This window comes from Ursus arctos, unplaced genomic scaffold (assembly GCF_023065955.2).
Source record: "Ursus arctos isolate Adak ecotype North America unplaced genomic scaffold, UrsArc2.0 scaffold_19, whole genome shotgun sequence".
Classification (NCBI taxonomy): Eukaryota; Metazoa; Chordata; class Mammalia; order Carnivora; family Ursidae; genus Ursus; species Ursus arctos.
Genome location: NW_026622863.1, coordinates 28,222,644 through 28,247,279, shown reverse-complemented (window position 1 = coordinate 28,247,279; position 24,636 = coordinate 28,222,644). Strand labels below are relative to the sequence as shown.

Sequence of the window (24,636 nt, the reverse complement as noted above, 5' to 3'; positions counted from 1 at the left end):
AAATAAATAAAATCTTAGAAAAAAAATTTCATATATTGTAAAGGGAATATCTCAAATCAGTGGGGAAAAGATAGACTTTTAAATCAGTACTGTTATAAAAACTGGATTGCTAACTGGAAAACAACAAAACTAGATTCATGCCTCATACTAGAAAATAAGATACCAGTGGCTCAGAGACCTAGTGTAAAACAAAAAACCATCCTAGTATTAGGAGAATATGTAAGTGATAAAACCCAAAAGTAAGGAGTACTTTGAAATTTAGAGGCAATATAAGAAAATTGCATTAAAAAATTCTGTTTTAGGGGCGCCTGGGTGGCGCAGTCATTAAGCATCTGCCTTCGGCTCAGGGCACGATCCTGGCATTCCGGGATCGAGTCCCACATCGGGCTCCTCCGCTGGGAGCCTGCTTCTTCCTCTCCCACTCCCCCTGCTGTGTTCCCTCTCTCACTGGCTGTCTCTCTGTCACATAAATAAATAAAATCTTCAAAAAAAAAAAATTCTGTTTTAGTTCATGACAGTGAGCCAGCATAGACACTTTATGATACCACTTACCTAAAATCTAGGAAGGGCAAATCTATAGAGAAAAAGTAGATGAGTGGTTGCCTGTGGCTGCTGGTGCAGATGGGAAATGATTCTAAATTGGCATGAGTAATCTTTAGGGGATGATAGAAATGTTTTAAAATTGGATTGTGGTATTGGTTGCACAACTCTGTAAATTTACTGTAAATAAAAGTTAATATTGCGAGGAAGCAATCAGTCAAATCCAGGATGTAGACATTTTACAGGACAAATGACGAGATTTCTCAAACAAATCAAGGACAAATGAGGTGAATTTTAATTTAGAACTTAGGTTCATCGACAGACATCATTAGAACAATGAAATGGGAACGCATTGACTGGAGAAAACATTCATAATACATACATCTGGGAAAGGACGTATATCTAGGATGTATAAATAACTTTTACAGCCTAACAGAAAAATGGGCAAAAGGTACTTCCAAAGGAGGGTAGCTAAATGGCCACTAAACATGTAAAAAGTCTTCATTAGTCAATCAGGGAAATACAAATTAAAACCCCAGTGTGGTAACTAATAAGCATTCACCACTAGGGCTAAAATTTAAGACGGACAATATCGAGCATTGGAAAGAATATAAAGCAACCAGACCTCTCGTATGCTGCTGGTGGGAGTGTAAATTGGTACAAATATTCACGTGGTATTTTTACAAACTCATCTGTATGTATAAAACTTATGGCTCAGCAATTCCACTTCTAGGTATGTACGAAAGGAGTACACGTGTTCAATAGAAACAATGTAACAGCATTGTTTGTAATGGCAAAAAACTGAAAACTACCCAAATACGCATCAGCAACAGAACAGATAAACTTGATACATTTGCCAATAAAACACTATACAGCTGTGAAAATCAATGAACCACAGCTCCATATGTTACTATGGAAGAATTGTACGAACAATGTGAAGTAAAAGCGGCTGACACAAAAAAGTTGGATAACGCTGAAGTGCTATTTATAAACAGAAACAGGCAAAAGTCAGGAGATGATCCTAGAATTTATTAAGGTGGTTACCCTTGGTGGGGGCAAATCATCTTCCCTCTACCCCCAAGAAGTAAGGAGATCATAAGGTATAAAAGGCACCCTTGGGGTTTTTGGTAATGTTCTGGTGTATAGTTCAGTTTGTGAGAATTCACTGAATGAAATACTGAGGATACACTGAGCCTCAAAAAGCAAAATGATTAAAAATTAATACCTCCTTGACCATTAATGGAAGTTTTGAAAGGTTGGTGAGGCACCTGATAATCAGTCCAGGGGTCAGACTGGTACCACCCGAACCCGGCGTGAGCCGCCTCACGTGCTGCAGTCAGAAGCAAACAACCAGAGACGGATTCTTGCTGCCCCTCTTCTTGCCAGACAACAAAATTGAATCTACTGAAGCCTCTGGATTTAACTGCCGGTTTATAGGAAATATAGGTGATAGAACAAATAAGTAAGCAATACCTCAAGGAAGCAGTCAGTCAAATGTGGGATGTAGGATCCTGCAACAAGTCAGTGACAAGGAGGGAATAAAAATGAATGAAGGAGGGGCACCTGGGTGGCTCAGTCACTTAAGCGTCTGCCTTCAGCTCAGGTTATGATCCCAGTCCCGCATTGGGCTCCTTCTTCGGCAGGAAGCCTGCTTCTCCCTCTGCCTGCCACTCCCTCTGCTTGTGTTCTCTTTCTCTCTGACAAATAAAATCTTTTTTAAAAAATGAATGAAGGAGAATTGTTAGAGTGAAAAAAAAACCAGATACAACAATCAAGCTCCTTGCGAAGGCCTTGCTTAGATTCTGATTGCAATAAATGCGCTATAAAGAACAACTTGAAAACAATTGGGAAATTTTGAGTATGAACTGCGTGGATATTAGTAAGGGGTTATTGTTACTTTCGTTAGGTATGATAATGATAGTATTTACGTAAAAAAATCCTTACCAGTATTACAAAAATTTTTATTAGTGAAATGACATTTTAGAGTGTTATTAAGCATTACAAAAGAAAATAATGAGGTTGGGAGCTTTGAACAAGATTGGCAAAATACTGATTTGTTTTGAAATTGGGTGAGGAGTACTTGTGTGTTAATTATAATGTTCTGTCTACTTTTTATTTATATTTGAAAGTATCCAAAATAAATTAAAAAATAAATTCCCTATTACTACTTGGGGAAATTTACGGCATTATTACCAATTAGAAATGGAAAGCTATGGTGAGCTAGGCTCTCCTGCTAGCCTCTCGTACCTGACTTCTGTCTTCTTTTGTGCATTACCTGTTCTACCGTTCCTGGAAATGACTTGGCAGAGCAAGGAGGTACCGCAGCAGAGCAAGAAGTTACATGTATCAGTGGAGGAGAGACCCTCCCCAAACAGGTAATATGAACATCCTTTTGAATGGAATGTTTGGATTTGCCTTTGAAGAAGAGGCTGTGGACTGAAGTGGAAAGCTTGCAGACCTTGTAGGCAGGCGGTCAGGGCGTGAGTCCCGTCCATCCTACGCAGTTTGTGTGACTGCTTCCTCTTAGGTTTCGAAAAGCAGGGATAGAGGTGAGGATAACTTGTCTTGCCTACCTAACAAAGTTAAGTGTTGATTAAAATAGTGGATATGAATGCAGTTTATGAAATATCTGGTACAATATGATTGCTATGTGTTAAACAATTTTTATTTACAAAGATAACACATAGTCTTTTTTTTTTTTTTTTTTTAAAGATTTTATTTATACATTTGACAGAGATAGAGACAGCCAGTGAGAGAGGGAACACAAGCAGGGGGAGTGGGAGAGGGAGAAGCAGGCTCCCAGCGGAGGAGCCTGACGTGGGGCTCCCTGATTCCGGGATCCCAGGGGCTCCCTGATCCCAGGATTCCGGGATCACGCCCTGAGCCGAAGGCAGACGCTTAACAACTGAGCCACCCAGGCGCCCCAACACATAGTCTTTAATAAGAGTTATTTATATCGGCCATGGACTCCGCCAATCTCAAAACATCATTGACCTACTTTTTGCTTGTTTCTATATGGCCTTCATGTTTTTATGTTTTTCTTCTAGAAAAATTTTGTGTGCATGTAAATTTATTTGTGTACATAAATGTTCTATTTTTTTAAATTTACACAAAAGGGAATCTCATTCTTACTAATCACTGCATAGTGTTCAATCATAAATAAATTTTTAGTTAACTCTTATTTTGTCGTGTACACTAGAGTTGTTCCCCTCCCTCCCTCCCTCCTCCTTTCTCCCTTTCTTTTCGTTCGTTCTTTTCCTGGTACAAATCATGCTGCACTAATAAGCATCTTTGTACAGTTGTCTTGTGACTGTTCATGGGGTATATTTCTAGCAGAGAGATTGCTCTGTGAAAGGAAAGATAGATGTATTTAGTTTTGATAAGATAAAGCCAAATTGCCCTTTGGAAAATTTGTGTCACTTTCTCCTTGCAGCAACAATATAGAAGCATGCCTCTTTCTTCCTTAACCCTCAACATTGCTTGGTGTCATCACACATCAGTTTATACTATCTAATAAATGAAAAAATGGTCTCTTACTTAATTTGCATTTTTTAATTATAAATGAACACCTGTGAACCATTTGTTGTTGTTGTTGTTTTCGTAAGCTGTTTATAGCCTGTCTTTGTTTTTCTGGGTTTCTTTTATTTATTTTCTATTCAGGTATTTTATAACTACTTGACTTGATTATTAACCTAATTTTGAATGTATAACAAACCTACTTTTCCCTGTTGTTGGTTATCCAGGTAACTACTAGTTTTTTATTTTTTATTTTTATGTATTTGTTAAGATAGCTCCTTTTCTTCATTTGAATGAGAAAAAAATCCCAAGAATTTCATAAGATTAAAGGGAAGTAATATTTTCATGGCTTGTATAAAACATTTGACCAGATTGCATTTTACAAAGAATGAGAAGCAATTCAGAGGAGGTGACGTTTTTCTACAGTGTCTTCAGTTGGGTTTATATTGTTTTTGTGTGGTTTTGTTGATTTGATAGAGTTGCACATCCTCTTCAAGACTGATTTTATGTTTGCTCTAATTTGAATGTATTCTGGTTTCCATCCAGTCTCCCCAGAAGACCAGCCCTCTCCTACCTTCTGTTTCTATGGATGATGAAGAAGGGGACACTTGCACAATATGTTTTGAGCATTGGACCAATGCTGGGGATCACCGACTCTCAGCATTACGCTGTGGGCACCTCTTTGGGTATAAGTGCATTTCTAAGTGGCTCAAGGGCCAGGCACGAAAATGTCCCCAGGTAAGAACCATAGATAAGGACTGAGCGTGTGCACAGTCAACATGTTAAGTCAGGAGGATTCCTAAAACCACACTGATTTTATCTTGTTGGGCTCTTTAGTGCAACAAGAAAGCCAAGCACAGTGACATCGTTGTTCTTTATGCCCGAACCCTGAGAGCTCTGGACACCAGTGAACATGAGCTCATGAAAAGGTAGGCGGCAAGAATCTACCTACTTGGCAAATCTGAGAAAGGAGGTATGAGTCACTCTTAATGTGGTTTTAAGGCTTTAATTGGACTGTGACGGGGGATGTCGGGGGGATCACTGGCAATCTGTCTCACATCGTGATTTGTAATACGTGTCTCTTCTCTTCTGAAGGAAGTCTGCATAGTTTGCTCTCCACACAGCATTAAAAATGAGGTTTTGGAGTAAGAACTAAGTGTGACTTCAGCTAGCTCAATGAGTGTGGGCCCCAGGCTTATTGAATGGGGGAGCCTCCCTGACAATGAAGTTTGATGCACAAGAAAGCAGAGCTGAGAAGTGGGGAAAGACAGATTCCTGGCCCTTGATTCAGCCATGCCTGAAGTTAGACTCCAGGGGATTTCTCAGTTACATAAGTCAGTACGTTGGTTTTCAGTTTTAGTTTACCAGCTTAAATGAAGTTTCTGCATATAACCTAGGGAGTACTGACCGATGTTTCACCGCATAACATTCTCATTCTAGGAAGACTGACACCTGGGTCATGAGAAACTCACTCCTTGAAAGAAGGGAAAGATAGAAGAAGGATGACAGGTGGTGGACTGTGCCACTTACTCCTTTTTGTCTTCTCTGCCTCTTATAAGGCTCTGCTTTCAGAGCCTGAGCGCTGCATGCTGATTGCAACAGGCAGATTGAGAAGGAACAGAGCAGCTGTTCCTTCTGCAGGAGCACTTAGCTCCCCCCGCCAATTTAGAATCAGCTCTAATACTTAAGCCAGCCATAACAGGACCCAGGGAAGCCGAGACTGTGGTGTTTTACGGCCTCCCCAAATCAAAAGTCATGGAAAAACCTACAGCCCTCCAGTAATACCTCACACCTGGTGTGGGCAGCGGACCCAAGCAGAAAGGTTCCCTGGAATTTTTGTAGCTTTTAAAGATTCTTCCCTAGGGATTACATTTACTGCCTGCCTCTGCTTCTAAATACCGTGAACATTTAATCAGGGATTCCTTGTCTTACTCTTTATAGACAATTTATAACCACTTGGAACATTTTCCAAGTCTTAGTCTCCTCTTCTGCACAATAGGCTTAATGATACCTTAAACAAAACAACAACAAAAAAGAGGATCTGGCACATTACTTAAGTGTTGCCTTATTTTGCTCCTCGTGTCCCTAAGCCCTCCTACAACAGCACGCTGCACAGAAGATTCGTAAGTGAAGCTTTGCACATGTGGTGCAATGTAAGAAAGTATCCGGATTTTGGAAGCCCAAGAACAATTGCTAATAACACTGCTTAAAATAAACTTGAAGAACATTAAAAAATAAAAATATCCGCGGAGAGAGCTCAGGGACATGGGTTGTCTCACAAAGCTGCTGGTAAGAATGTACACTGACACAAATATTTAGAGAGACCCTTGGCTCTATGCTTCAGAAGCATTTAAAAGTATTTCTACTTCAGGCATTTATTCTAAAGAAACAATTTGTGAAGAAATGTGTGCAAAGATTTATTAATGGGGGGCACCTGGCTGGCTCAGTTGGTGGAGTGTGCAACTCTTGATCTCAGGATTGTAATCTGTGCAACTCTTAACCTCGGGATTCGAGCCCCATATTGGATGTAGAGATTAGTTAAAAGTAAAATCCTGAGGGGCACATGAGTGGCTCAGTTGGTTAGGCAACTGATTGTTGGTTTCACCTCAGGTCGTGATCTCATGGGTGGAGAGATCAAGCCCCACATCAGGCTCTGCACTCAGCAGGGAGTCTGCTTGAGATTCTCTCCCTCTTCCCCTTCCCTCACTGCATGAGCACGTGCTCTCTCTCTCTCTCTAAAATGAATCAATAAATCTTTTTAAAAAATAAATAGGGGCGTCTGGGTGGCTCAGTTGGTTAAGCCTATACCTTGACTAGGTCACGATCCCAGGGTTCTGGGATCTAGCCTCAGGTTGGGCTCCCTGCTTGGCAGGGAGTCTGCCCCTCCCCCTACTCATGCTGGCTCTTCTCACTCACTCTCAAATTAATAAATAAAAAAATAAAATCTTAAAAATAAATAAATAAATGAAATCATATTTTTAAAAAACAAGATTTACTTCATGAGACTTTTCATTTAAACATTGTTAATCCAAACTGAAAGGATTAACTGGTTGAGTAAACTCTGGCATATCCATATGGTGGAATACTACACATTTATTTAAACTGATGTTAAAGTGCACGTAATACTTTGTCATGTGAAAGCACATTATGGTGATTATATTTTTGTGAAGTAGAAAAAATACTACAGGTAGTCACTGAGTGGTGGAATTATAGATGATTTAAATTTTCGTCCTTATTTTTTTCTCATTTGGTCCAACAAATACTTACTTGGTCCAATAAATATTTAGTGTTTTTACGTGGCAGCTATGTGAACAGGGTAATTTTGTTGAAAAAGCTAACTTTTAGGCTTGGTTTGTTAATGTATGATTGTTTTTAAAACTTTGCTGATTACTCAAAAAACTCCCAACAAACAGAAATCCAGGACCAGTTGGCTTTACAGGTGAATTCTACCAAATATTTAAAGAAGAGTTAATACCTGTTCTTTTTTTTTTGCAAGGTTTATTTATTTATTTTAGGAGTGGAGCGGAGGGAAAGAAAGAATCCTGAAGCAGACTCCCCTCTGAGTGTGGAGCCTGACGCAGGGCTTGATCCCAGGACCCCAAGATAATGACCTGAGCCAAAATCGAGATTCGACCGCTTAACTGACTAAGCCACCCCGGCACCCCAATACCTAATTCTTCTCAAACTTTTTCAAGAAATAGAAGAGGAGGGGCGCCTGGGTGGCACAGCGGTTAAGCGTCTGCCTTCGGCTCAGGGTGTGATCCCGGCGTTCTGGGATCGAGCCCCACATCAGGCTCCTCCGCTGTGAGCCTGCTTCTTCCTCTCCCACTCCCCCTGCTTGTGTTCCCTCTCTCGCTGGCTGTCTCTATCTCTGTCAAATAAATAAATAAAATCTTTAAAAAAAAAAAAAAAAGAAAAAGAAATAGAAGAGGAAAGGAATAAGAAGGAAAACTTCCAAATTCATTCTATGAGTCAAGTGTCACCCTGATACCGATATCAGATAAAGACACCATAAAAAAAAGAACTACAGGCCAATATCTCTGATAAATACAGGTGCAGAAATCCTCAGCAAAGTATTAGCTAACCAAATCCAACAGTACTTTAAAAAAAAAAATCATTCACCATGATCAAGTGGGATTTATTTCCAGGATGCAAGTGTGGTTCATTATTTGCAAATTAATGTGATAGTAATTCATCTCAATAAGAGCAAGTATAAAAACCATGTAATCACTTCAACAGGTACAGAAAAAGCATTTGACAAGAAGTACAACATCCACTCATGATAAAAAGTCAACAGAGTAGGTTTAGAGGGAACATAGCTCAACATAGTAAAGGCCTTATATGAAATACCCCACAGCTAACATCATCCTTAATGGGGGAAAGTGGGAGCTTTTCACCTAAGGTCAGGAACGAGACAAGGATGTCCACTCTCACCACAGTGATCAGACAAGAGAAATAAAATAAAAGCCATCCAAATTGGTAAGGAAGCAGTAAAACTTTCACTACTTGCTGATGATATGATACTGTATGTAGAGAACCCAGAGACTCCACCAAAAAACTGCTGAACTGTTAAATGAATTCAGCAAATTTACAGAACGAAAAATCAATGTACAGAAATCCATTCCATTTCTATACACTAATATTGAAGCAGCAGAAAGGGAAATTTAAAAAAAACAATGCCATTTACAATTGCACCAAAACTAATAAAATACCGGTGAGTGAACTTAACTAAAGAGAAAAACCTGTACTCTGAAAACTATAAAACATTGATGAATGAAATTAAAGATGACACAAGTGGAAAGACATTCCATGCTCATGGATTAGAACAACAAGTATTTTTAAATGTCTGTGATACCCGAAGTAATCTACGCAGTTAATGCAGTCCCTATCAAAATACCAACAGCATTTTTCACAGAACTAGAACAAACAATCCTAAAATTTGTATGGAATCATAAAAGAAAAAAACTGGAGGTATCACAATTCCAGATTTCAAGTTATATTACAAAGCTGTAGTAGTCAGAACAGTGTGGTACTCTCACAAAAATAGACACAATTCGATGGAACAGAATAGAAAACCCAGAAATGAATCCACAATTACACAATCAATCTTTGACATAGCAGGAAAGAATATGCTTCTTCCTCTCCCACTCCCCCTGCCTGTGTTCCCTCTCTCACTGGCTGTCTCTCTGTCTCAAATAAATAAAATCTTAAAAAAAAAAATAGAATTATGTTTGGGGTACATATCCTAGTTGGGATAGCTCTAGCTTATTCATTCTAACTCCTGTAGAGTGTTCTAGTTCTCTAATTTAGAATTTCCCTATACCTGTTTTGTATTGGTGGACAGTTAAGGCGGTTTCCAGTTTTTATGAATATAAGCCATGGTGCAGAGAGATGGGTAAGAGTCTTTTTAGGTCTAGAAATGGAATTACTTTATCATAGGTCACATGTAATTTCAACTTTACTAGATACTGTCAAATTGCTCTTCCAAGAAGCTGTTTCCAATTTATACTCCCACCAGCAAAAGTAAGATTTCTCATTTTTTTCATACCCTCGTTTGCTTTATATTATCAGACTTAATTTTGACAGTCTCGCGGAGTCAAGTAATATTTACTTAATTTGTATATCCTCAATTATTAATGAAGTTGGACATACTCTTCTATGAATTTCGTTTTTATCTTTTTTTCATTTGTATTGTGCAAGATATGTTACTTATTTCTTATTGATTAGTTCATTGTGTTTTACTTACATAGTTGACCGGGGGTTTAGAGGCACCAACCCCTCACCCAGTCAAAAATCCACATATAACTCTTTTAACTCCCCAGAACCTAAACTTAATAGCCTACTCTTGACTAGTAACCTTACTGGTAACATAAACAGTTGATTAACATATATTTTATATGTTACATGTATTATGCACTCTATCATTAAAATAATACCTAACTTTTTCTTAATGTTTTCCACATTTCTAGGCTACACGGCTACACATTCCTAGGTTTATCTATGAGTTTTTTCAAATTGTTGCAACTCTCTAAAAAATATTTTCCAATGTATTTATTGAAAAAAATCCACAGTAAGTGGACCACGCAATTCAAACCCATGTTGCTCAGGGGTCAGGTCACCTGTACTGATTCTTTGCTGGTTGTGTATATGGCAAATAGCGTCTCCCAGTCTGTGGCTTGTCTCTTTAACTTGTTTATGTTATCTTTTGTTGAATGTGAGTCTTCAATTTTAATGCAGTCATTTATCTCGTTTTGTGTTTTTTTGGTCTCCGCTGCTTCAAGGTCGTAAAGACATAGCATCTTCTAAAGGTTCTTTAAAAATTTTGTCTTTTATGTAGGTTTTAAATATTTTTTAAGTATAGTTTTATGGATAACCAGGTGTCATAGCATAATTATTAAGTAATATGTTCTTCCTGTATAAGTTTTCATTGCTACCTCAATCCTAGATTGTTTTTGTGTATGAATGGACCACTTTAGGTCCATGGTCTCTTTGTTAATTCTTGCCCCAGTATTCTGAAGTTATAATTTATTTTAGTTTTAAAATATCTCCTCCCTGGGGCGCCTGGGTGGCTCAGTCGTTAAGCGTCTGCCTTCAGCTCAGGGCGTGATCCCAGCGTTCTGGGATCGAGCCCCACATCAGGCTCCTCCGCTGGGAGCCTGCTTCTTCCTCTCCCACTCCCCCTGCTTGTGTTCCCTCTCTCGCTGGCTGTCTATCTCTGTCAGATAAATAAATAAAATCTTAGAAAAATAAAAAATAAATAAAATACCTCCTCCCACCTTGTTCTTCAAATTGATTTTGATATTCTTGGCATTTTGCTCTTAATTTTAAAATTAGTTTCCTAAGTTCCATTTGATGCAATTTCAATCAAGATTTCAAAGAGAACTTTTTCCCTTTGAAATCTTGACTGAAATTACATTAAATTTTTAGAGTAACTTGAGAAGGCCTATCTTCATGGTTTTGAGTCATTCCAGCTGTGAACATTATATAATATCCTTCCACTTGCTCACGGTCTTCGTGTGCCTTTTACCAGTGTGCTTTGCTTCATAAGGTCTTGCATGCTCTTTAACTTTATTCCTAGGTTGCTATTGTTAGAATTGCTCTTGTGAATGATTTTTTTTCTATTACATTTACTAATCAGTTATGCGGCATATGGGAAATGCTATTGATCTAATTTTTTTTTAGTTCATTTATTTCTTCAGTATTCTGTATGCCCACCCTGGGGCTTGAACTCAACAACCCTGAGATGAAGAGTCATACGTTTCTCTGACTGAGCCAGCCAGGGGCCCCAATCTAATTTTCTTGATCTTAATTCCTGCACCTTGCTGAATAGTTTGTGGGTTCTCTTGAACTTTCCATGAAGATAAATACGGCAGCTTTATCCCTTCCTTTCCAGTTTTCATCTTTTTTCTATCCTATCTTACTAAGTGGAAATCTTTTCTTTCTTTCTTTCTTTCTTTCTTTTTTTTTCTTTTTTTTGCATATTTTGAAAGTGTCTTTACATGCAAATTTGTAATTTTTATTTTTGGTGAATGTGTTTTTTTCATTATGCATTGTTCCTCCTAATGCCTATTCATGCTTTTTAATTCTAACCGGTCTTAGCATTTTCCCAGTATATACCTTCTCTCTTCTTAACTTCAGCCTTGCTTTTGTAGTGTTATTTAATTTCAGTATCTGATGAACAGCTGGTAACTTACTATTTTCTTTTAATCCAACAAATAACCTTGGTCTTTTAACATCGTCATTTTACTCATAATTTGGCCCTAACTCGAGAACTGAGCTTGGCTCTGTGCCCTTGCTTGGCATTTTTGCATTTTTAGTCTCATTCCCTAGTAAGAGCCAAATTCCTGGTCATCACTGCTTGCGTTAACACTGAATCCCAGTGATTCGTGAGTTCAGCCCTGCATGCTACTTTTCTGTAGTGTTTCTGGATGTGAAAATTTTTTCTTCTGTTATATTTTATTCACCGTCATGACATATTTACAGCAAAGCGTGTGTATCACAGCGTGAACTTAATCTGACATCTTGTTGGGAAGTCTTCTGTGGCCTTCCTGATCTTCACCTGTTGCTGGCTTCCCGTTCTAGTTCCTTACTGAAGGAGCAGATGCTGAGGAAGCAGGCCGAGTTAGAATCAGCACAGTGCCGGCTCCAACTTCAAGTCCTCACTGATGAATGCAGTAAGCTTCATAGTCGTGTCCAGGTAGGTTTGCCCGTCCTAATCCAGAGGACTTTGGTGTAGGAAAGGAAAAGGAGTCTAAATAGAACTTCGGTTCATCCCAGGTACAAGTAAGGATTTACCGAGTTTTTCAGGAAGTAGGGAAGACCAGCTCTTTATTCTATTTTTGATTAGGGCATTTGTCGGAAGTGTAGACACTTGAGGATGAATTCTGCAATTTGAACTTTGAACAAATTAAAGAGCCAGCTGATAATTCATATTTTAAGTCATTTACCTCCATGAATCTACCAGTAAAATGAGGGGTTTGGCCAAGATGACCATTAAAGACTTTGAGCCCTCCTATTTCTGATCTGTGCTCTCGTTGGCTCAGTTGCTTGTTGAAATACAGGGAGAACGGCCGCGGTGCTCAGGGATTTGCGTCAGCATTTCCATAGAATGGATAAGAAATGTCCCATTTAAATGAGGGAATTGTGCATGAGGGCAATATCACACGAAAAGGCTTCACATTTACATCCTTTTTTTCATTGTAGGACTTGCAGAAACTTGTGCAGCATCGGGATCAGATTTCACAGTCACCCAGCGGCTCCCAAGCACGTTTCCTGAACTGCCTGCCTTCCATCCAGAACCAGCGCAAGTACCATTTCCAGAAGACCTTCACGGTGTCTCCGACAGGAAACTGCCGAATCATGACATACTGTGATGCTCTGAGCTGCCTGGTGGTATCACAGCCTTCTCCTCAGGCCTCCTTCCTGCCAGGTGAACAATCCAGAACCTCAGCTTTCATGTTCATTATTGGACTTCATTTCTCTCCTGTCTTTGTAGAATCCAAGACTCGCTAGTGGGTGGACGCTGACCACAGCGCACCAAATCACGTTCCTAATGTGTTAATGCAGATACTCTAAGGTGCTGCAAAGATACCTTCAGTGTCCGTTGGCTTCATTCTGTAAATGTATTCACCAAGAGCTCAGAAATGTTGGTTAATAACTGTGATAAAGTAAGAGAAGATGGGGTACTTGGAAGCATGGGTTACTGGTACAGTCCAAGGAGGACAGCACTCCCTGTATGTCTCGTTAAAGTCACAGATTCATGGGGGCACCTGACTGGCTCAGTCTGTAGAGTATGAGACTTGAATTTGAGCCCCATGTTGGGTGTAAAGATGACTTAGAAAAAAAATTTTAATGTAAATTAAATAAGGTCACAGATTCATTTTAGACTAGAAATTTTTTTAAGGTTTTGTTCTTTTTTTTTTTTTTTTAAGTAATCTCTACAGCCAACATGGGGCTCAAACTTAGAACTCCAACATCAGGAGTCGCATGCTCTACCAACTGAGCCAGACAGGTGCCCCTAGACTGGAAGTATTTTTAAAAACACTATCCCGGGGGTGTATGGGTGGCTCAGTTGGCACAGTGTCCAACTTCTGATTTTGGTTTGAGTCGTGATCTCAGGGTCATGGGATCGAGCCCCATGTTGGGCTCCGTGCTCAGTGGGGAGTCTGCTTGGGATTCTGTCCCTTTCCCTCTGCCCTGTCCCTTGCTTGCTTGCACTCTCTCACTTGCTCGCTCTCTGTCTCTCTAAAATAAATAAGTAAATCTTAAAAATAAAAAATACTATCCCGGGGCTAATTCAAGTTGAAACAAGATTTAATACTTATTTTCAGTATTCAAATTGACAAATTCCAAATAAAAGAATTTGGAATACATTGATTAATTACTGATAATACAGCAAATTCTAAATTTTCTCTTGTGCTTTTTAAAAAGCTTAATTTTAGGTTGTCTTAATGTTGAAAACCTCCTCACATGCCCAGTTAAATCATTCCTAATTGTAGTAGGTGTTTCTTTCTACGATCTTCAGCATATGGTTTTTCCCAGCTGTCAGGTCCTTTTGCTTCAGCCTGATTTCCTGTTTACCCACTTAGAAGTTCCATTCAAATGCTTCAAAACTGTGTCCCCCTAAACTTAGGTGTATATAGGATTAGACGTAGAATTCCTAGATGGTTGTATATTTTTCTATTCATTGATAGCTGGCAGTTGAAAGAATATGAAAGGATTTCATATTAAATTAAGGGGAATATGAAAGGATTGTTTATAATGTTTCTGTGTCTCATCCACATCTTTAATAAAAGGTTTATCAAATAAAACCTTCCCTGCAAACTGGGAAAATATTCATTTCTTTGGATTGTTCCCCCAGTTGGGTCTGATCTGTTCCTTTTTCCTTAATGCATCTATTCCACACGGCACCGCCAGCCCTTGATAGCCTGTTGATGCTAATTTCTCTGTTTCCCTTGATCAGTAACTAGGCCAGTATTCGTGTTCATGTTGATTTAAAGCCCATGGTTTCCCTGTTTGTCTCTCTAGCTCTCCTAATTCTGTTTCAGGAGAAAACACAATGAACTTTTCCCACTTCGTTTCCCAGAGAAGCTGAAGTGTGACTCGAGGCTATCCTGAATCTAGGATTTGACAAATCCTGTTTGTGGATGACTTGGATAATAGTAGATACTTAGTAAAAATAAATACATTGTTAGAGCTTAGGAAGAGAACAGAGTAACAAATAAATTAAAAAGGATAAGTTTGGGAGGGATTTTTTTCCCCCTTCAGGAATGATGCAAATTGAAGTGTTTATTCCATTCAGACAAACGTCGCATATCTCGACCACCTGACATGGAAATCACCTATCTCCATTCTTTACTGTTCACTCTCTCTGCATCTTCACTGTCTGTGGATCTCTATATTAATGGCTTTATTGAAATTTGACTGACATACAATAAATTGTGCATACTGAAAATATAGTTGGGTGGATTTTGGTACATGTAAACACCCCTGAAACCATCCCCACAATCAAGGTAATGAACATATCTATTGACCCAGAGTTTTCTCATCCCCTTTATAATCTATCTCCCATTTGCCCCTCCTTCCTCTCCCCATCCCCAGGTGGCCACTGATCTGCTTTCTGTCAGTATCCATCAGTTTGCAGTTTCTCGAATTTTACATAATCATACGGTTTTAACTTTTTTGTCTGGCTTCTTTGAGCATCGAGTTGTGGGGATTCATCCATATTATTGTATCGGTAGTTTTTCTTTGTATTCCTGGGGAGTAGTTTGTTCTGTGCACATGTACATATAGTGGTTTAACCATTCACCTGTTGGACATTTGGAGTGGAATATACTTTGTAAAATAATTATAACCCTGGGGAATTTTTATTTTCTTTGTCTGACCAGCTGTTTTCCAGGGGTTTATATGCCAGGAAAACCGAACAAAGGAACTACTTGAAAAGGTAGTTTGCTTTGCCTTAAATGGACTTTCAGTGATTTCACGCTCTCTTGTCTTTGGCAGGCTTTGGTGTTAAGATGTTGAGTACTGCCAACATGAAAAGCAGTCAGTACGTTCCCATGCATGGCAAACAGATCCGCGGACTGGCTTTCAGCAGTCGGTCCAAAGGCTTACTGCTCTCGGCTTCCCTAGACAGCACTGTTAAACTGACCAGGTGAGTGCTTCGGGGAGGAAGTGGGGACCTGCGCCATTTGGTGTTGAACAGCATGGAAATTAGTGTCTGTGTTAGGATGGCCTTAGAGTGCTTGTTGTTTTTTTGTTGTTTTGTTTTGTTTTGTTTTTTGTCTGAGGCATTGTCTTCTAAGGTCCAGGTACATTGAATTTAAAATGTGTTGCTTTTTACATTTTGATACAACAGGCTACACAACAGTATGTGCAATGTCCTGTTTCTTTAAAAATTATTTGTGTTACAAAATACATCGTAAGCCAGGTAGAGGAGAGGAACACCCTACAGATGGTCGAATGACAATGTGGAGGGAGCCTTGGTACTGGGTACCGTGGGGTTACCATACCAGCTTGGACCTGCTTCTTCCTGGTCTGTTACCGGGACCATCCTGCTGAACAGAAATGCTCTCTGAGGAGCTCCCTGCCCTGGAGTGCCCCAACTTCTCTCGTCAGTAACCCTCAGTTACTGCATTTTATCCTTCATGTGCCCTGCGACTGCTCTGAACCGGATCTGAATGCACTCAGTGCCTTCATCTTAGAAAGTAGTTCTGATCGGATGTCTGATAATTGGTTTCCTGTTCCATTGTTAAATCTGAGGGACATCATGATACCACTATCAGGCCTCATAAGCCTTTTGATTTTTCAAGAATGCTTCGGTTTAATTAGCCCCAAAAGTCAACATAGCATTATGTTTATACGTAGGTATAAAAGGATTTTTTTTCCTCGTTGTGTTAAAAAATAGGTGGAAAGAGGGCAGGTTAAGGACCAAAGTGTTATTAATGACTGCCTGTGGGTGGTTGGATTGTTAGTTTTTGTTTTTCTCATAGGTATGTTCTAATTTTTCAGCAGTGAATATTGATTCCCTGTATAATAGACGATTATGGAGAATTGGGGTAGAGTGGGGAATGTACTGTTTAAATACCACTTTAACTTACTCTTTTTTTTTCCTTACATTTCAAGAGGAAGGCCTGTGTCCTCCAAAACAAATATTTTGGAATTGAAAGGGGTTACCTGGGCAGTCCCTAGAGGAAACTGGGAATCCCAAATAGTTTGGGTGTGTGGGTGTATTCTTAAAAGATTATCACTGAAATGATAATTTTTGTATCTTTGTTATATATTTGATTTTCTTAATGCATAGTTGTAAAAGTCTTCTGTCTCCACAGCCTGGAGACAAATACAGTGGTCCAGACTTACAATGCTGGACGTCCTGTCTGGAGCTGCTGCTGGTGTCTTGATGAAAGTAATCACATCTATGCTGGACTGGTCAACGGTTCGATCCTGGTGTATGACCTTCGAAACACGAGCTGTCATATCCAGGAATTAGTACCCCAGAAAGCCAGGTAGGGAGCCACTTACTTTTTGCCTATAGGCAGCTGCTTTCTCTTGGACCGTCATATGAATCCTCTCGTTTGAGAGCATTTCACGTTTAGACAGAATTCCTCATGAGGGCAGTTCTCCGCGTGCAGTGATGTGTTCTCACTTTGGACTCAGTAAGATCTTTTCTCTGTGTCTGTGAGATTTCTGCATGGTAGAAAGCCCTGGTGCCAAGTATAGCCAGGCTCATAGTCACTCATCACCCAACGTGGCAAAATGAAGTCAGATCTGTGTTGAAAACCCGGCTCCACTGCATAGGAGCTGTGTGACCTTGGTCACGGTTCTTGGCCTGTTACAGAGACTTGCTTTAATAGCCACGTGTCTAGCGCACAGGAAGAGAGCAGTGAAGGGTAGGCCTATAAAAATGATTCAAAACTTCCCTAATCTCTAGCTAAACCAAGTTGGTCTAAAGATGCCATGTTTATAATGCAGTTCCAGAGTTGGGAGGTTTATAGCGTCAGCCCAGATTCTGAGGGTGGGTGGCCACCAGGACCATGGTGACTCAGAATTTGTTGAGTACCTTTTGGGTGTAATACTGTCCTGAAGGCATAAAGTTCTCAAAAGATGAAGTGGAATCTGACGTAGGTCAAAATGAGAAGTATCTTAAAAGATAATTGACATTTCCACTGTGAATATATATTAAAAAGGGAGCATGGGGACCTAAACATAAAGATAGCACTATAGTAATGATACAATAAAGGTTACTAAACCTCGGCTCCACACTTTGGGGTCTTCTCATTCAGGTGGGTAGACTCATACTTCAGTTATGTGGCCTCTGGGCCTGAAGATGACAGATGTGAGCTCCTGGCCAACATGGGGACTGCCGTTGATGTTGACGGACCCGGGCCGAGCAGGCAGTAAGACAGCAACGAGCCAGGAAAGAGTATTTGTATGGAGCGTTCATCTCTGCTTCAGTTTGCTTCCCTGTGACAGGACGATGAAGGAAAGCAGGCAAAGTGGCCACATTGGCAAGTCCAGCAGCAACAAAGTTCGTTGGAACAGAGTTGGCAGGCTGACACTTCTGACAGGATTCTTGGCATACAGTTCTGGTCATACGCTTGCAGAGAGAGATTTAGAAAATTTCTAAAGGAACCATCTTGTTTCTGAATTAAAATGTAGTTGCTTCATGGGCGTCCGGCTGGCTCAGCGGAAGAGCATGTGACTCTTGATCTCAGGGTCATGAGTTGGAACTCCACATTGTGTGTAGAGGTTACTTAAAAAAAAAAAAAAAAAGCAGTTGCTTCAGGCAATATTTGAAGGGTCTGTCAGTTACCTCTTGGAAGCTTTCTTAGATGTGTAAGCTGCATTTCCTTTCTGACTTTCTTGTGTATGTGGCTAACCCCATTACTAGAAAGTTTACACCGGTCACTCTTCCTTGTATTTGTGATCTTGTATTATTAAATTTCCTTGTCCTTTTTTTTTTTTAACTGTTTTTTACACATGTGATATCTCCTCTGAAATTGAGTGCAGAGATGATAGGTATATATTCTTTTGTTTCTGCAGAATGGGTTGGTAGTTTGTATCAAATGTCACAGGATAGTGACCCACAGAAGGTCTTCAACCTCTTCTGTAGAGGTGGGACTGTGCTCGGGCTCCTGGCAGTGGGGTCTGGAGCAGTACAAGTATTGAAATGTGAAACATGGTTTCCTTTCTTCCCCTTCAGATGCCCGCTGGTATCCCTGTCATACATACCGAGAGCTGCCTCAGCTGCATTTCCATATGGTGGGGTGTTGGCCGGAACCTTGGAGAACGCTTCCTTCTGGGAGCTCAAAATGGGCTTTTCCCATTGGCCTCATGTGCTGCCCATGGAGCCAGGGGGCTGCGTAGACTTTCAGACAGAGAGCAGCACCCGGCACTGTCTTGTGACCTATAGGCCTGGTGAGTGTTGGGACGTCCTTGTGGGACCTCCTGTGGTTTGTCCGGGAGCGGATTGGTTCAGGGGAGGAAAGGAGAGCGTGCCCTACCCCTCAGGTGGCACTGGGAAGGCCCTCACAGACTAGTGGCTCTTGCTACTGCATGGAGGCTGGTGGCCCTACATTCCTCCCTGGCGCCTGCCTCTGCTTCTCACTTGTCAGAGGATTCTGCCAGGTACTCCGTGCAGTGAGTCAGCCACTTGAGGAGCCCCTGTGATTTAGAACAGTAATAGAATGAGGAGGCCTCATGTATTGAGACCAGTGAGTCACCCCCAGTGCAGTTTCGTGTCTTCTGCTTGCCCTTAAGGAAGATGAAAACCTGAGCCGGGGTCTGGCAGGATACAGTGATTTTACTAAAAAGGATAACTTATGCTCAGAATTGTTTCCCTCATAGGCAAAAATCTATTGTAGCTAACTTGCTTTCTCTTAGCCTGGGGTTCTGAATTTCGTGTGTGCTGTGTCACTTGTTACTGTGGTTGCTCTGTAGCTATTGTTAATGGTTTAATAAACTGTGGCCCTTCCACTCAGGGAGTTTGTAAGCACCTGAGGTTCAGGTACTTCATTAATTTCTTTGGATCATCCCCATGGAGCAACACTGATGTCTGTGTCCCGTAGATAAAAATCACAACACTTTACGAAGTGTGCTGATGGAGATGTCCTACAAGCTGAACGATGCAGGAGAGCCAGTCTGTTCCTGCCGTCCTGTACAAACATTCCTTGGCGGACCCACCTGCAAACTACTCACCAAAAGTGCCATTTTCCAAAACCCAGAGAATGATGGCAGCATCCTGGTGTGTACTGGGGATGAAGCATCAAATTCTGCCCTGGTGAGCCTGTTATTTTTTATACTGAAGTGTATAAGCCAAAGTTGTCCGTAAGTGCACGTATCTGTGTACGTGTGTGTGTAGGGTTGTTTACTTTTACACAAGTCACAGTTTACATACTGCTCTGTAATTGGTCCTTCTCCCGTTAACTTCCTAGCTTGGATAGCTTTCCATTTAAATATCTGTAGATTCACCTCAGTCTTTTTTATGTGAGCTGTAGTGTCCTGTGGGGCATCTTGTGAATCTTTAAAAAAAAAAAAAAAAGGAACTGCTGAAACCCCTATAAAATAATTGATTCAGGGGTACCTGCGTGGCTCAACTGGTTAACTGTTTGCCTTCCGCTCAGGTCATGATCGCAGGGTCCTAGGATCGGGAGCCTGCTTCTCCCTCTGCCACTCCCCCTGCTTGTGTGCTCTCTCCCTGTCAAATGAATAAGTAAAATCTTTTACAATAAAGAGATAGATAAATTGATTCAGGTACCAATTCCATCATTTCAGGGTGAAACCGACAAATGAATGGTTGATGGGGAATTGTACAGGGCGGGGGGGGGGTCAGTCTGTCACGACGACCTGGACACATTGATCAACCTTAACGTGACTGTAAGTGGTTAACAAGAAATAATGTGCCTCTTAATGTAAGACCCTATGAAGCGCATGGCACTGTCTACGAGATGCCCTTGAGCCCAAACCTAATCAGGCTTTAGAGTGCTGCCGACCAGTATCGCTGCGCTAGCCCGTAAGCACTTGAGACGCGAGTAGTGTGAATTAACTTAATTTTTAAATATTTTTTTAATTTTAACCTTATGTCGCTAGTGGTCACCTTATTGGGTAGCACCACTGTAGAGTAAAGGTAAAATGACATGAAGTAAGAAAAAAAACAAAGAATCAGTAAAGCAGATATGGTAAAAAGCTTACTGATCTGGGTGATGGGTAGTTCAGTGTATTACCCTACTTTTTATTATGAAAAAAATTTTTTCATAATAAAAATTTTTCATAATAAAAAGTTTGTGAAAAGGATAAGAAAGCACTAGTTAGAAGATTTCATGAGGGGCGCCTGGGTGGTGCAGTCGTTAAGCGTCTGCGTTTGGCTCAGGGCGTGATCCGGCGTTCTGGGATCGAGCCCCACATCAGGCTCTTCCACTATGAGCCTGCTTCTTCCTCTCCCACTCCCCCTGCTTGTGTTCCCTCTCTCGCTGGCTGTCTCTTTCAAATAAATAAAATAAAATCTTTAAAAAAAAAAAAAGATGATAATTTCATGAGGGCAGAGACAGGGACTTTTTGTCTTGTTGACTCTTCCGTCCCTCGGTGGAAGGGCTTGATTGAAGGGCTGAATGCTAGCTTGGTTTTCAGATCCACTCACAGGTAGACTAACTGCCTATCACAGTGGCAGAGGCCACGCCTAAACTATGTCGCGTATCCTGGCTTTGTGAGGGTTAGGAACAGTCAGTTTTCCTCCCCAGCAGTGCCCTCTCTGCAGCTCTCTCAAAGTTGTCTGATGGTATTAAGGAGGGCACTTGTGATGAGCACGGGGTGATGTATGGAATGGTTCAATCACTTTATTGTACACCAGAAATTAATATCACACCGTATGTTAACTAACTGGAATTTAAATAAAAACTTAACAAAAGGGCGCCTGGTGGCTCAGTCAGTTAAGCGTCTGCCTTCGGCTCAGGTCATGATCGCAGGGTGCTGGGATCGAGCCCCACGTGGGACTCCCTGCTCAGAGGAGAGCCTGCTTCTCCCTTCCCTCTTTATTCTCCCTCCCTCCCTCCCTCTCTCTCAAATAAATAAATAAATGAAATCTTTAAAAAAAAAAAACCCACAAAGCTGTCTGATGACCAAGCAAGCGAGTCCCCCCGCTGAACTGAATGACTCCTGACCCTTCTCTCTGTCTTCTGTAGCTGTGGGACGCTGGCAGTGGCTCGTTGCTGCAGGAACTGCAGGCCGATCAGCCTGTCTTGGACATCTGCCCATTTGAGGCGAACCACAGCAGCTACTTGGCTACCTTAACAGAGAAGATGGTCCACATCTATAGGTGGGAGTGACTGTGTCTGGAACTTGGCAGGCATGCTGCTGGTTTACATTAAATGTTTGCCAGCAGCTAGCAGCCCTGAGCAAGATCCCTGCTTATTGTCTGTGGCCTAGAACTTCTGGAATCATGATTCCTCTGGGTTGATGTGACTCAAAGACTCCAGTCATTGAAACACTACAGATTGTGTATTTGCAGTGTCCATCGAAAGAGTAAGTGACTGGTTCTCCCATCTTATTCATGTCTTGGGGTAAAATCCTTCATGAATCTGTTGAGAATCTCTGTTTCTGATGAGACATTCTGCTGGACCTGAGAGAATATCCTCCAAGCAGTCATTTAGGATATGAGTGTACACCAGGCATTTTCTGAAGGATGTGACACCCACCTAAGTGGTCTTGTCACTGGAGCTATGTGACTTGCAGATGAACGCTTGCATCCCGGAAAGGACTAACCATCTTCGTGTTGCTTGGATGCAGCGTGGATGCAGGCGAATCTTCATTTGAACACAAGAGGGCGCTATACAACCTGGTGAGGATTTGATCTACTTCTGACCCTGTGTGTTGACAATGCTTTAGTGACTTGGTCTCATCTGCACAGAAGTGTGTGGTAGAGCACATCTGGTCTGCTTTGTGGCAGCGACAGATTCATTCCAGGTGTGCAGTGCTGGGATGTTGGCAAGCCCAGCGATGGAGGCGGCTGATGAGCCTTCCCTAATGCTGAGTGCATTAAGTTCATCACATTGTGGGAGCCGAGGAAAGAGACCGGTTGTTTGAGCAGTGGGGAAGCCTCGTTTTTTTCTAGCTAGCTTGGGATCTCAGACTTGGTTTTATATAAGCCAGTGCTCTGAAAACCACTCCTTTTCCCTGACACTAGGAAAAGATGAGTGATACGTGAAAGCTCGTACTTGAGTCTCTCCCAGTAAAAGAGATCAAGAGCAAGGGGCTAACCAGGAGAGGCTTACAAAAGAGAAGCTGTCAGGCCACTGCTGAGAACGGGAGAGGGCCTGTCTCTTCCACTTGGAAAGAGTTCCCATCTGAATAAAGCCAAGCTCTCAGAGTGGGGGCTGTTCTTGAGCGTGTTTGGGGTTCCCAGGCAAAACCTTCCTCACGGGAAACTGAGGTTTGGCTTCAACTTCCTCTGATCTGCCTCCCTTCCTAACCTTTTTAAAAGTTGTTAGAAAAATAGTTAATCTCAGGAAGATAAGAGTGGTTGGAGACCTGCGTGGATTGCAGGGGAAGCCCACCAGCTTTCGTTCCGACCGTGGACTGTCCAACATTGCGGGCTGCACTTCTCTCCAGGAGAGGGTTCAGCTGGTGTCTCTTTGCTTTGCCCAAGGCCGCTCTGCTAAACCACAGTCCACGGCAGGACGTGCCTCAGGCGTGGGTGGCCAGTGCCCTGTTCTTAGAAGCAGGATGGCCAGCAGTGTGACTTTCTTAAATAATTGTTCTGGAAATGTTATTATTTTTATTGTAGCACAGTTCTGGCCTGACAAGTCCTGAGCTGTTTCCAGCATTTCTCACCAGCAAGGCTTATCACAGCAGATTTCCCCAGAGTTCCAAGTTCTAGTTGTGCCTTTTTTTAAAGAGGACCTCCTTCTATTTTAGTACATCTTTCAAAAAGCCAGCTTCCCGAGCCTGGGAAAGAGCCCTGTTTTCTCAGAGGAGATACTCCTTTCACTGTGTCGATGATTCAGAATGACTGCCTGGGCCTTGGGCATCAGTGGCAGGAAGGGATTTGAATTGAAAGCGGAACTCATCTGGTTTCAGCAGATTGTCAGAGAGGATGCGGTCGGGCCGGTCCTGGCTGCCTTTGTCTTTGGCAGGGACAAACCTGGAGTGGGGTTAGGATTTGACTAGGCCTGGAAGTACACTCAGCTCATGCTGATTGATCCCCCCCACACACACACACCAAGCATAGGAACCAAGGAACTAATTACCATGGAGGCTGGATCAGTCTCAGGTCTTGCCGATCCTTGCATTCCTCCTGTAAATATGAATGCTTCAGAAACCAATTTATGTAACTTCAACTGATTTCTCCAAAGGAAAAGACTTTGCCCCCAGCCACCCTACCCCTGCCCCCCATAGCCCGCAGGAGATCCCCTCTGTAGACCCAGGCTCCAGTCTCTCGTGCAGCACCAGGCTCTGCCCCAACATGTCCCCTCACCCCTGTCTCTAAGGTAGTTCTCCCATTTGAGGGTTTGGAGTTAAGCAGACTCCAGAAACCTTATTGATGTATATATCCTTGTACCTGCTTTGACAAACAGGGCAGTCGGATCTCTGTTCATGTTCTGTGTTTTAATGTTTGTGTTACTGTTAACATGAAAATAAAGCATTTGCCATGTGTACTAGCTCCTGGTGTCTTTTGTCTCTTGGACTGCCAGAGGCAAGAGCATGTCTGCCTCTTGGGAAAGTGGTACGATCTCAGCCTGGTAGATTTCGTCATTTCATGCAGTACTGGGTCCAGATTACACAGGATAGGTCTCTGGACTGAAGTAAACATCTTACTTAAATTGGTGAGGTGCTTTAACTGGCAGTTCTTTTCTACTGTTGCTTAATGGGAAACTGTATGTTTGTTTCTTAAGAACTTAACCTACAGTGGTTATTTGTCCGTTTGCTCTCAAATCCAAGGGGCTTAATCTTGGAAACTACATTTCCCAGACTCCCTTTGCCCATTGGCTTCCTTGGTATTTTCTTTGAAGCCAGAAAACCATAATGTGGGGGAGGGGGGAGTGGAAGAGAGGACTTACCCTTTTATTTCTTTTAGTCTTTGGCAGCACT

At 41.5% G+C, this 24,636-nt stretch overlaps 1 protein-coding gene across 3 annotated transcripts in view; it reads left to right on the top strand.

Moving 5' to 3' along the window:
• Nucleotides 1-24,206, top strand: part of RFWD3 (ring finger and WD repeat domain 3) — a 49,981-nt gene extending 25,775 nt beyond the window's left edge. For all 3 annotated transcript variants that reach the window (XM_044382505.3, XM_044382504.3, XM_026495213.4), the window contains 10 exons: nucleotides 2,848-2,915; nucleotides 4,603-4,794; nucleotides 4,894-4,985; nucleotides 12,139-12,253; nucleotides 12,760-12,985; nucleotides 15,559-15,709; nucleotides 16,884-17,060; nucleotides 18,758-18,972; nucleotides 19,623-19,834; nucleotides 21,732-24,206. In XM_044382505.3, coding sequence (XP_044238440.3) covers nucleotides 2,848-2,915; nucleotides 4,603-4,794; nucleotides 4,894-4,985; nucleotides 12,139-12,253; nucleotides 12,760-12,985; nucleotides 15,559-15,709; nucleotides 16,884-17,060; nucleotides 18,758-18,972; nucleotides 19,623-19,834; nucleotides 21,732-21,875 — 1,592 coding nt within the window. In that variant the 3' untranslated portion in view covers nucleotides 21,876-24,206. The remainder of the gene's footprint in view (nucleotides 1-2,847; nucleotides 2,916-4,602; nucleotides 4,795-4,893; nucleotides 4,986-12,138; nucleotides 12,254-12,759; nucleotides 12,986-15,558; nucleotides 15,710-16,883; nucleotides 17,061-18,757; nucleotides 18,973-19,622; nucleotides 19,835-21,731) is intronic.
• The last annotated feature ends 430 nt before the right edge of the window (nucleotides 24,207-24,636 follow it).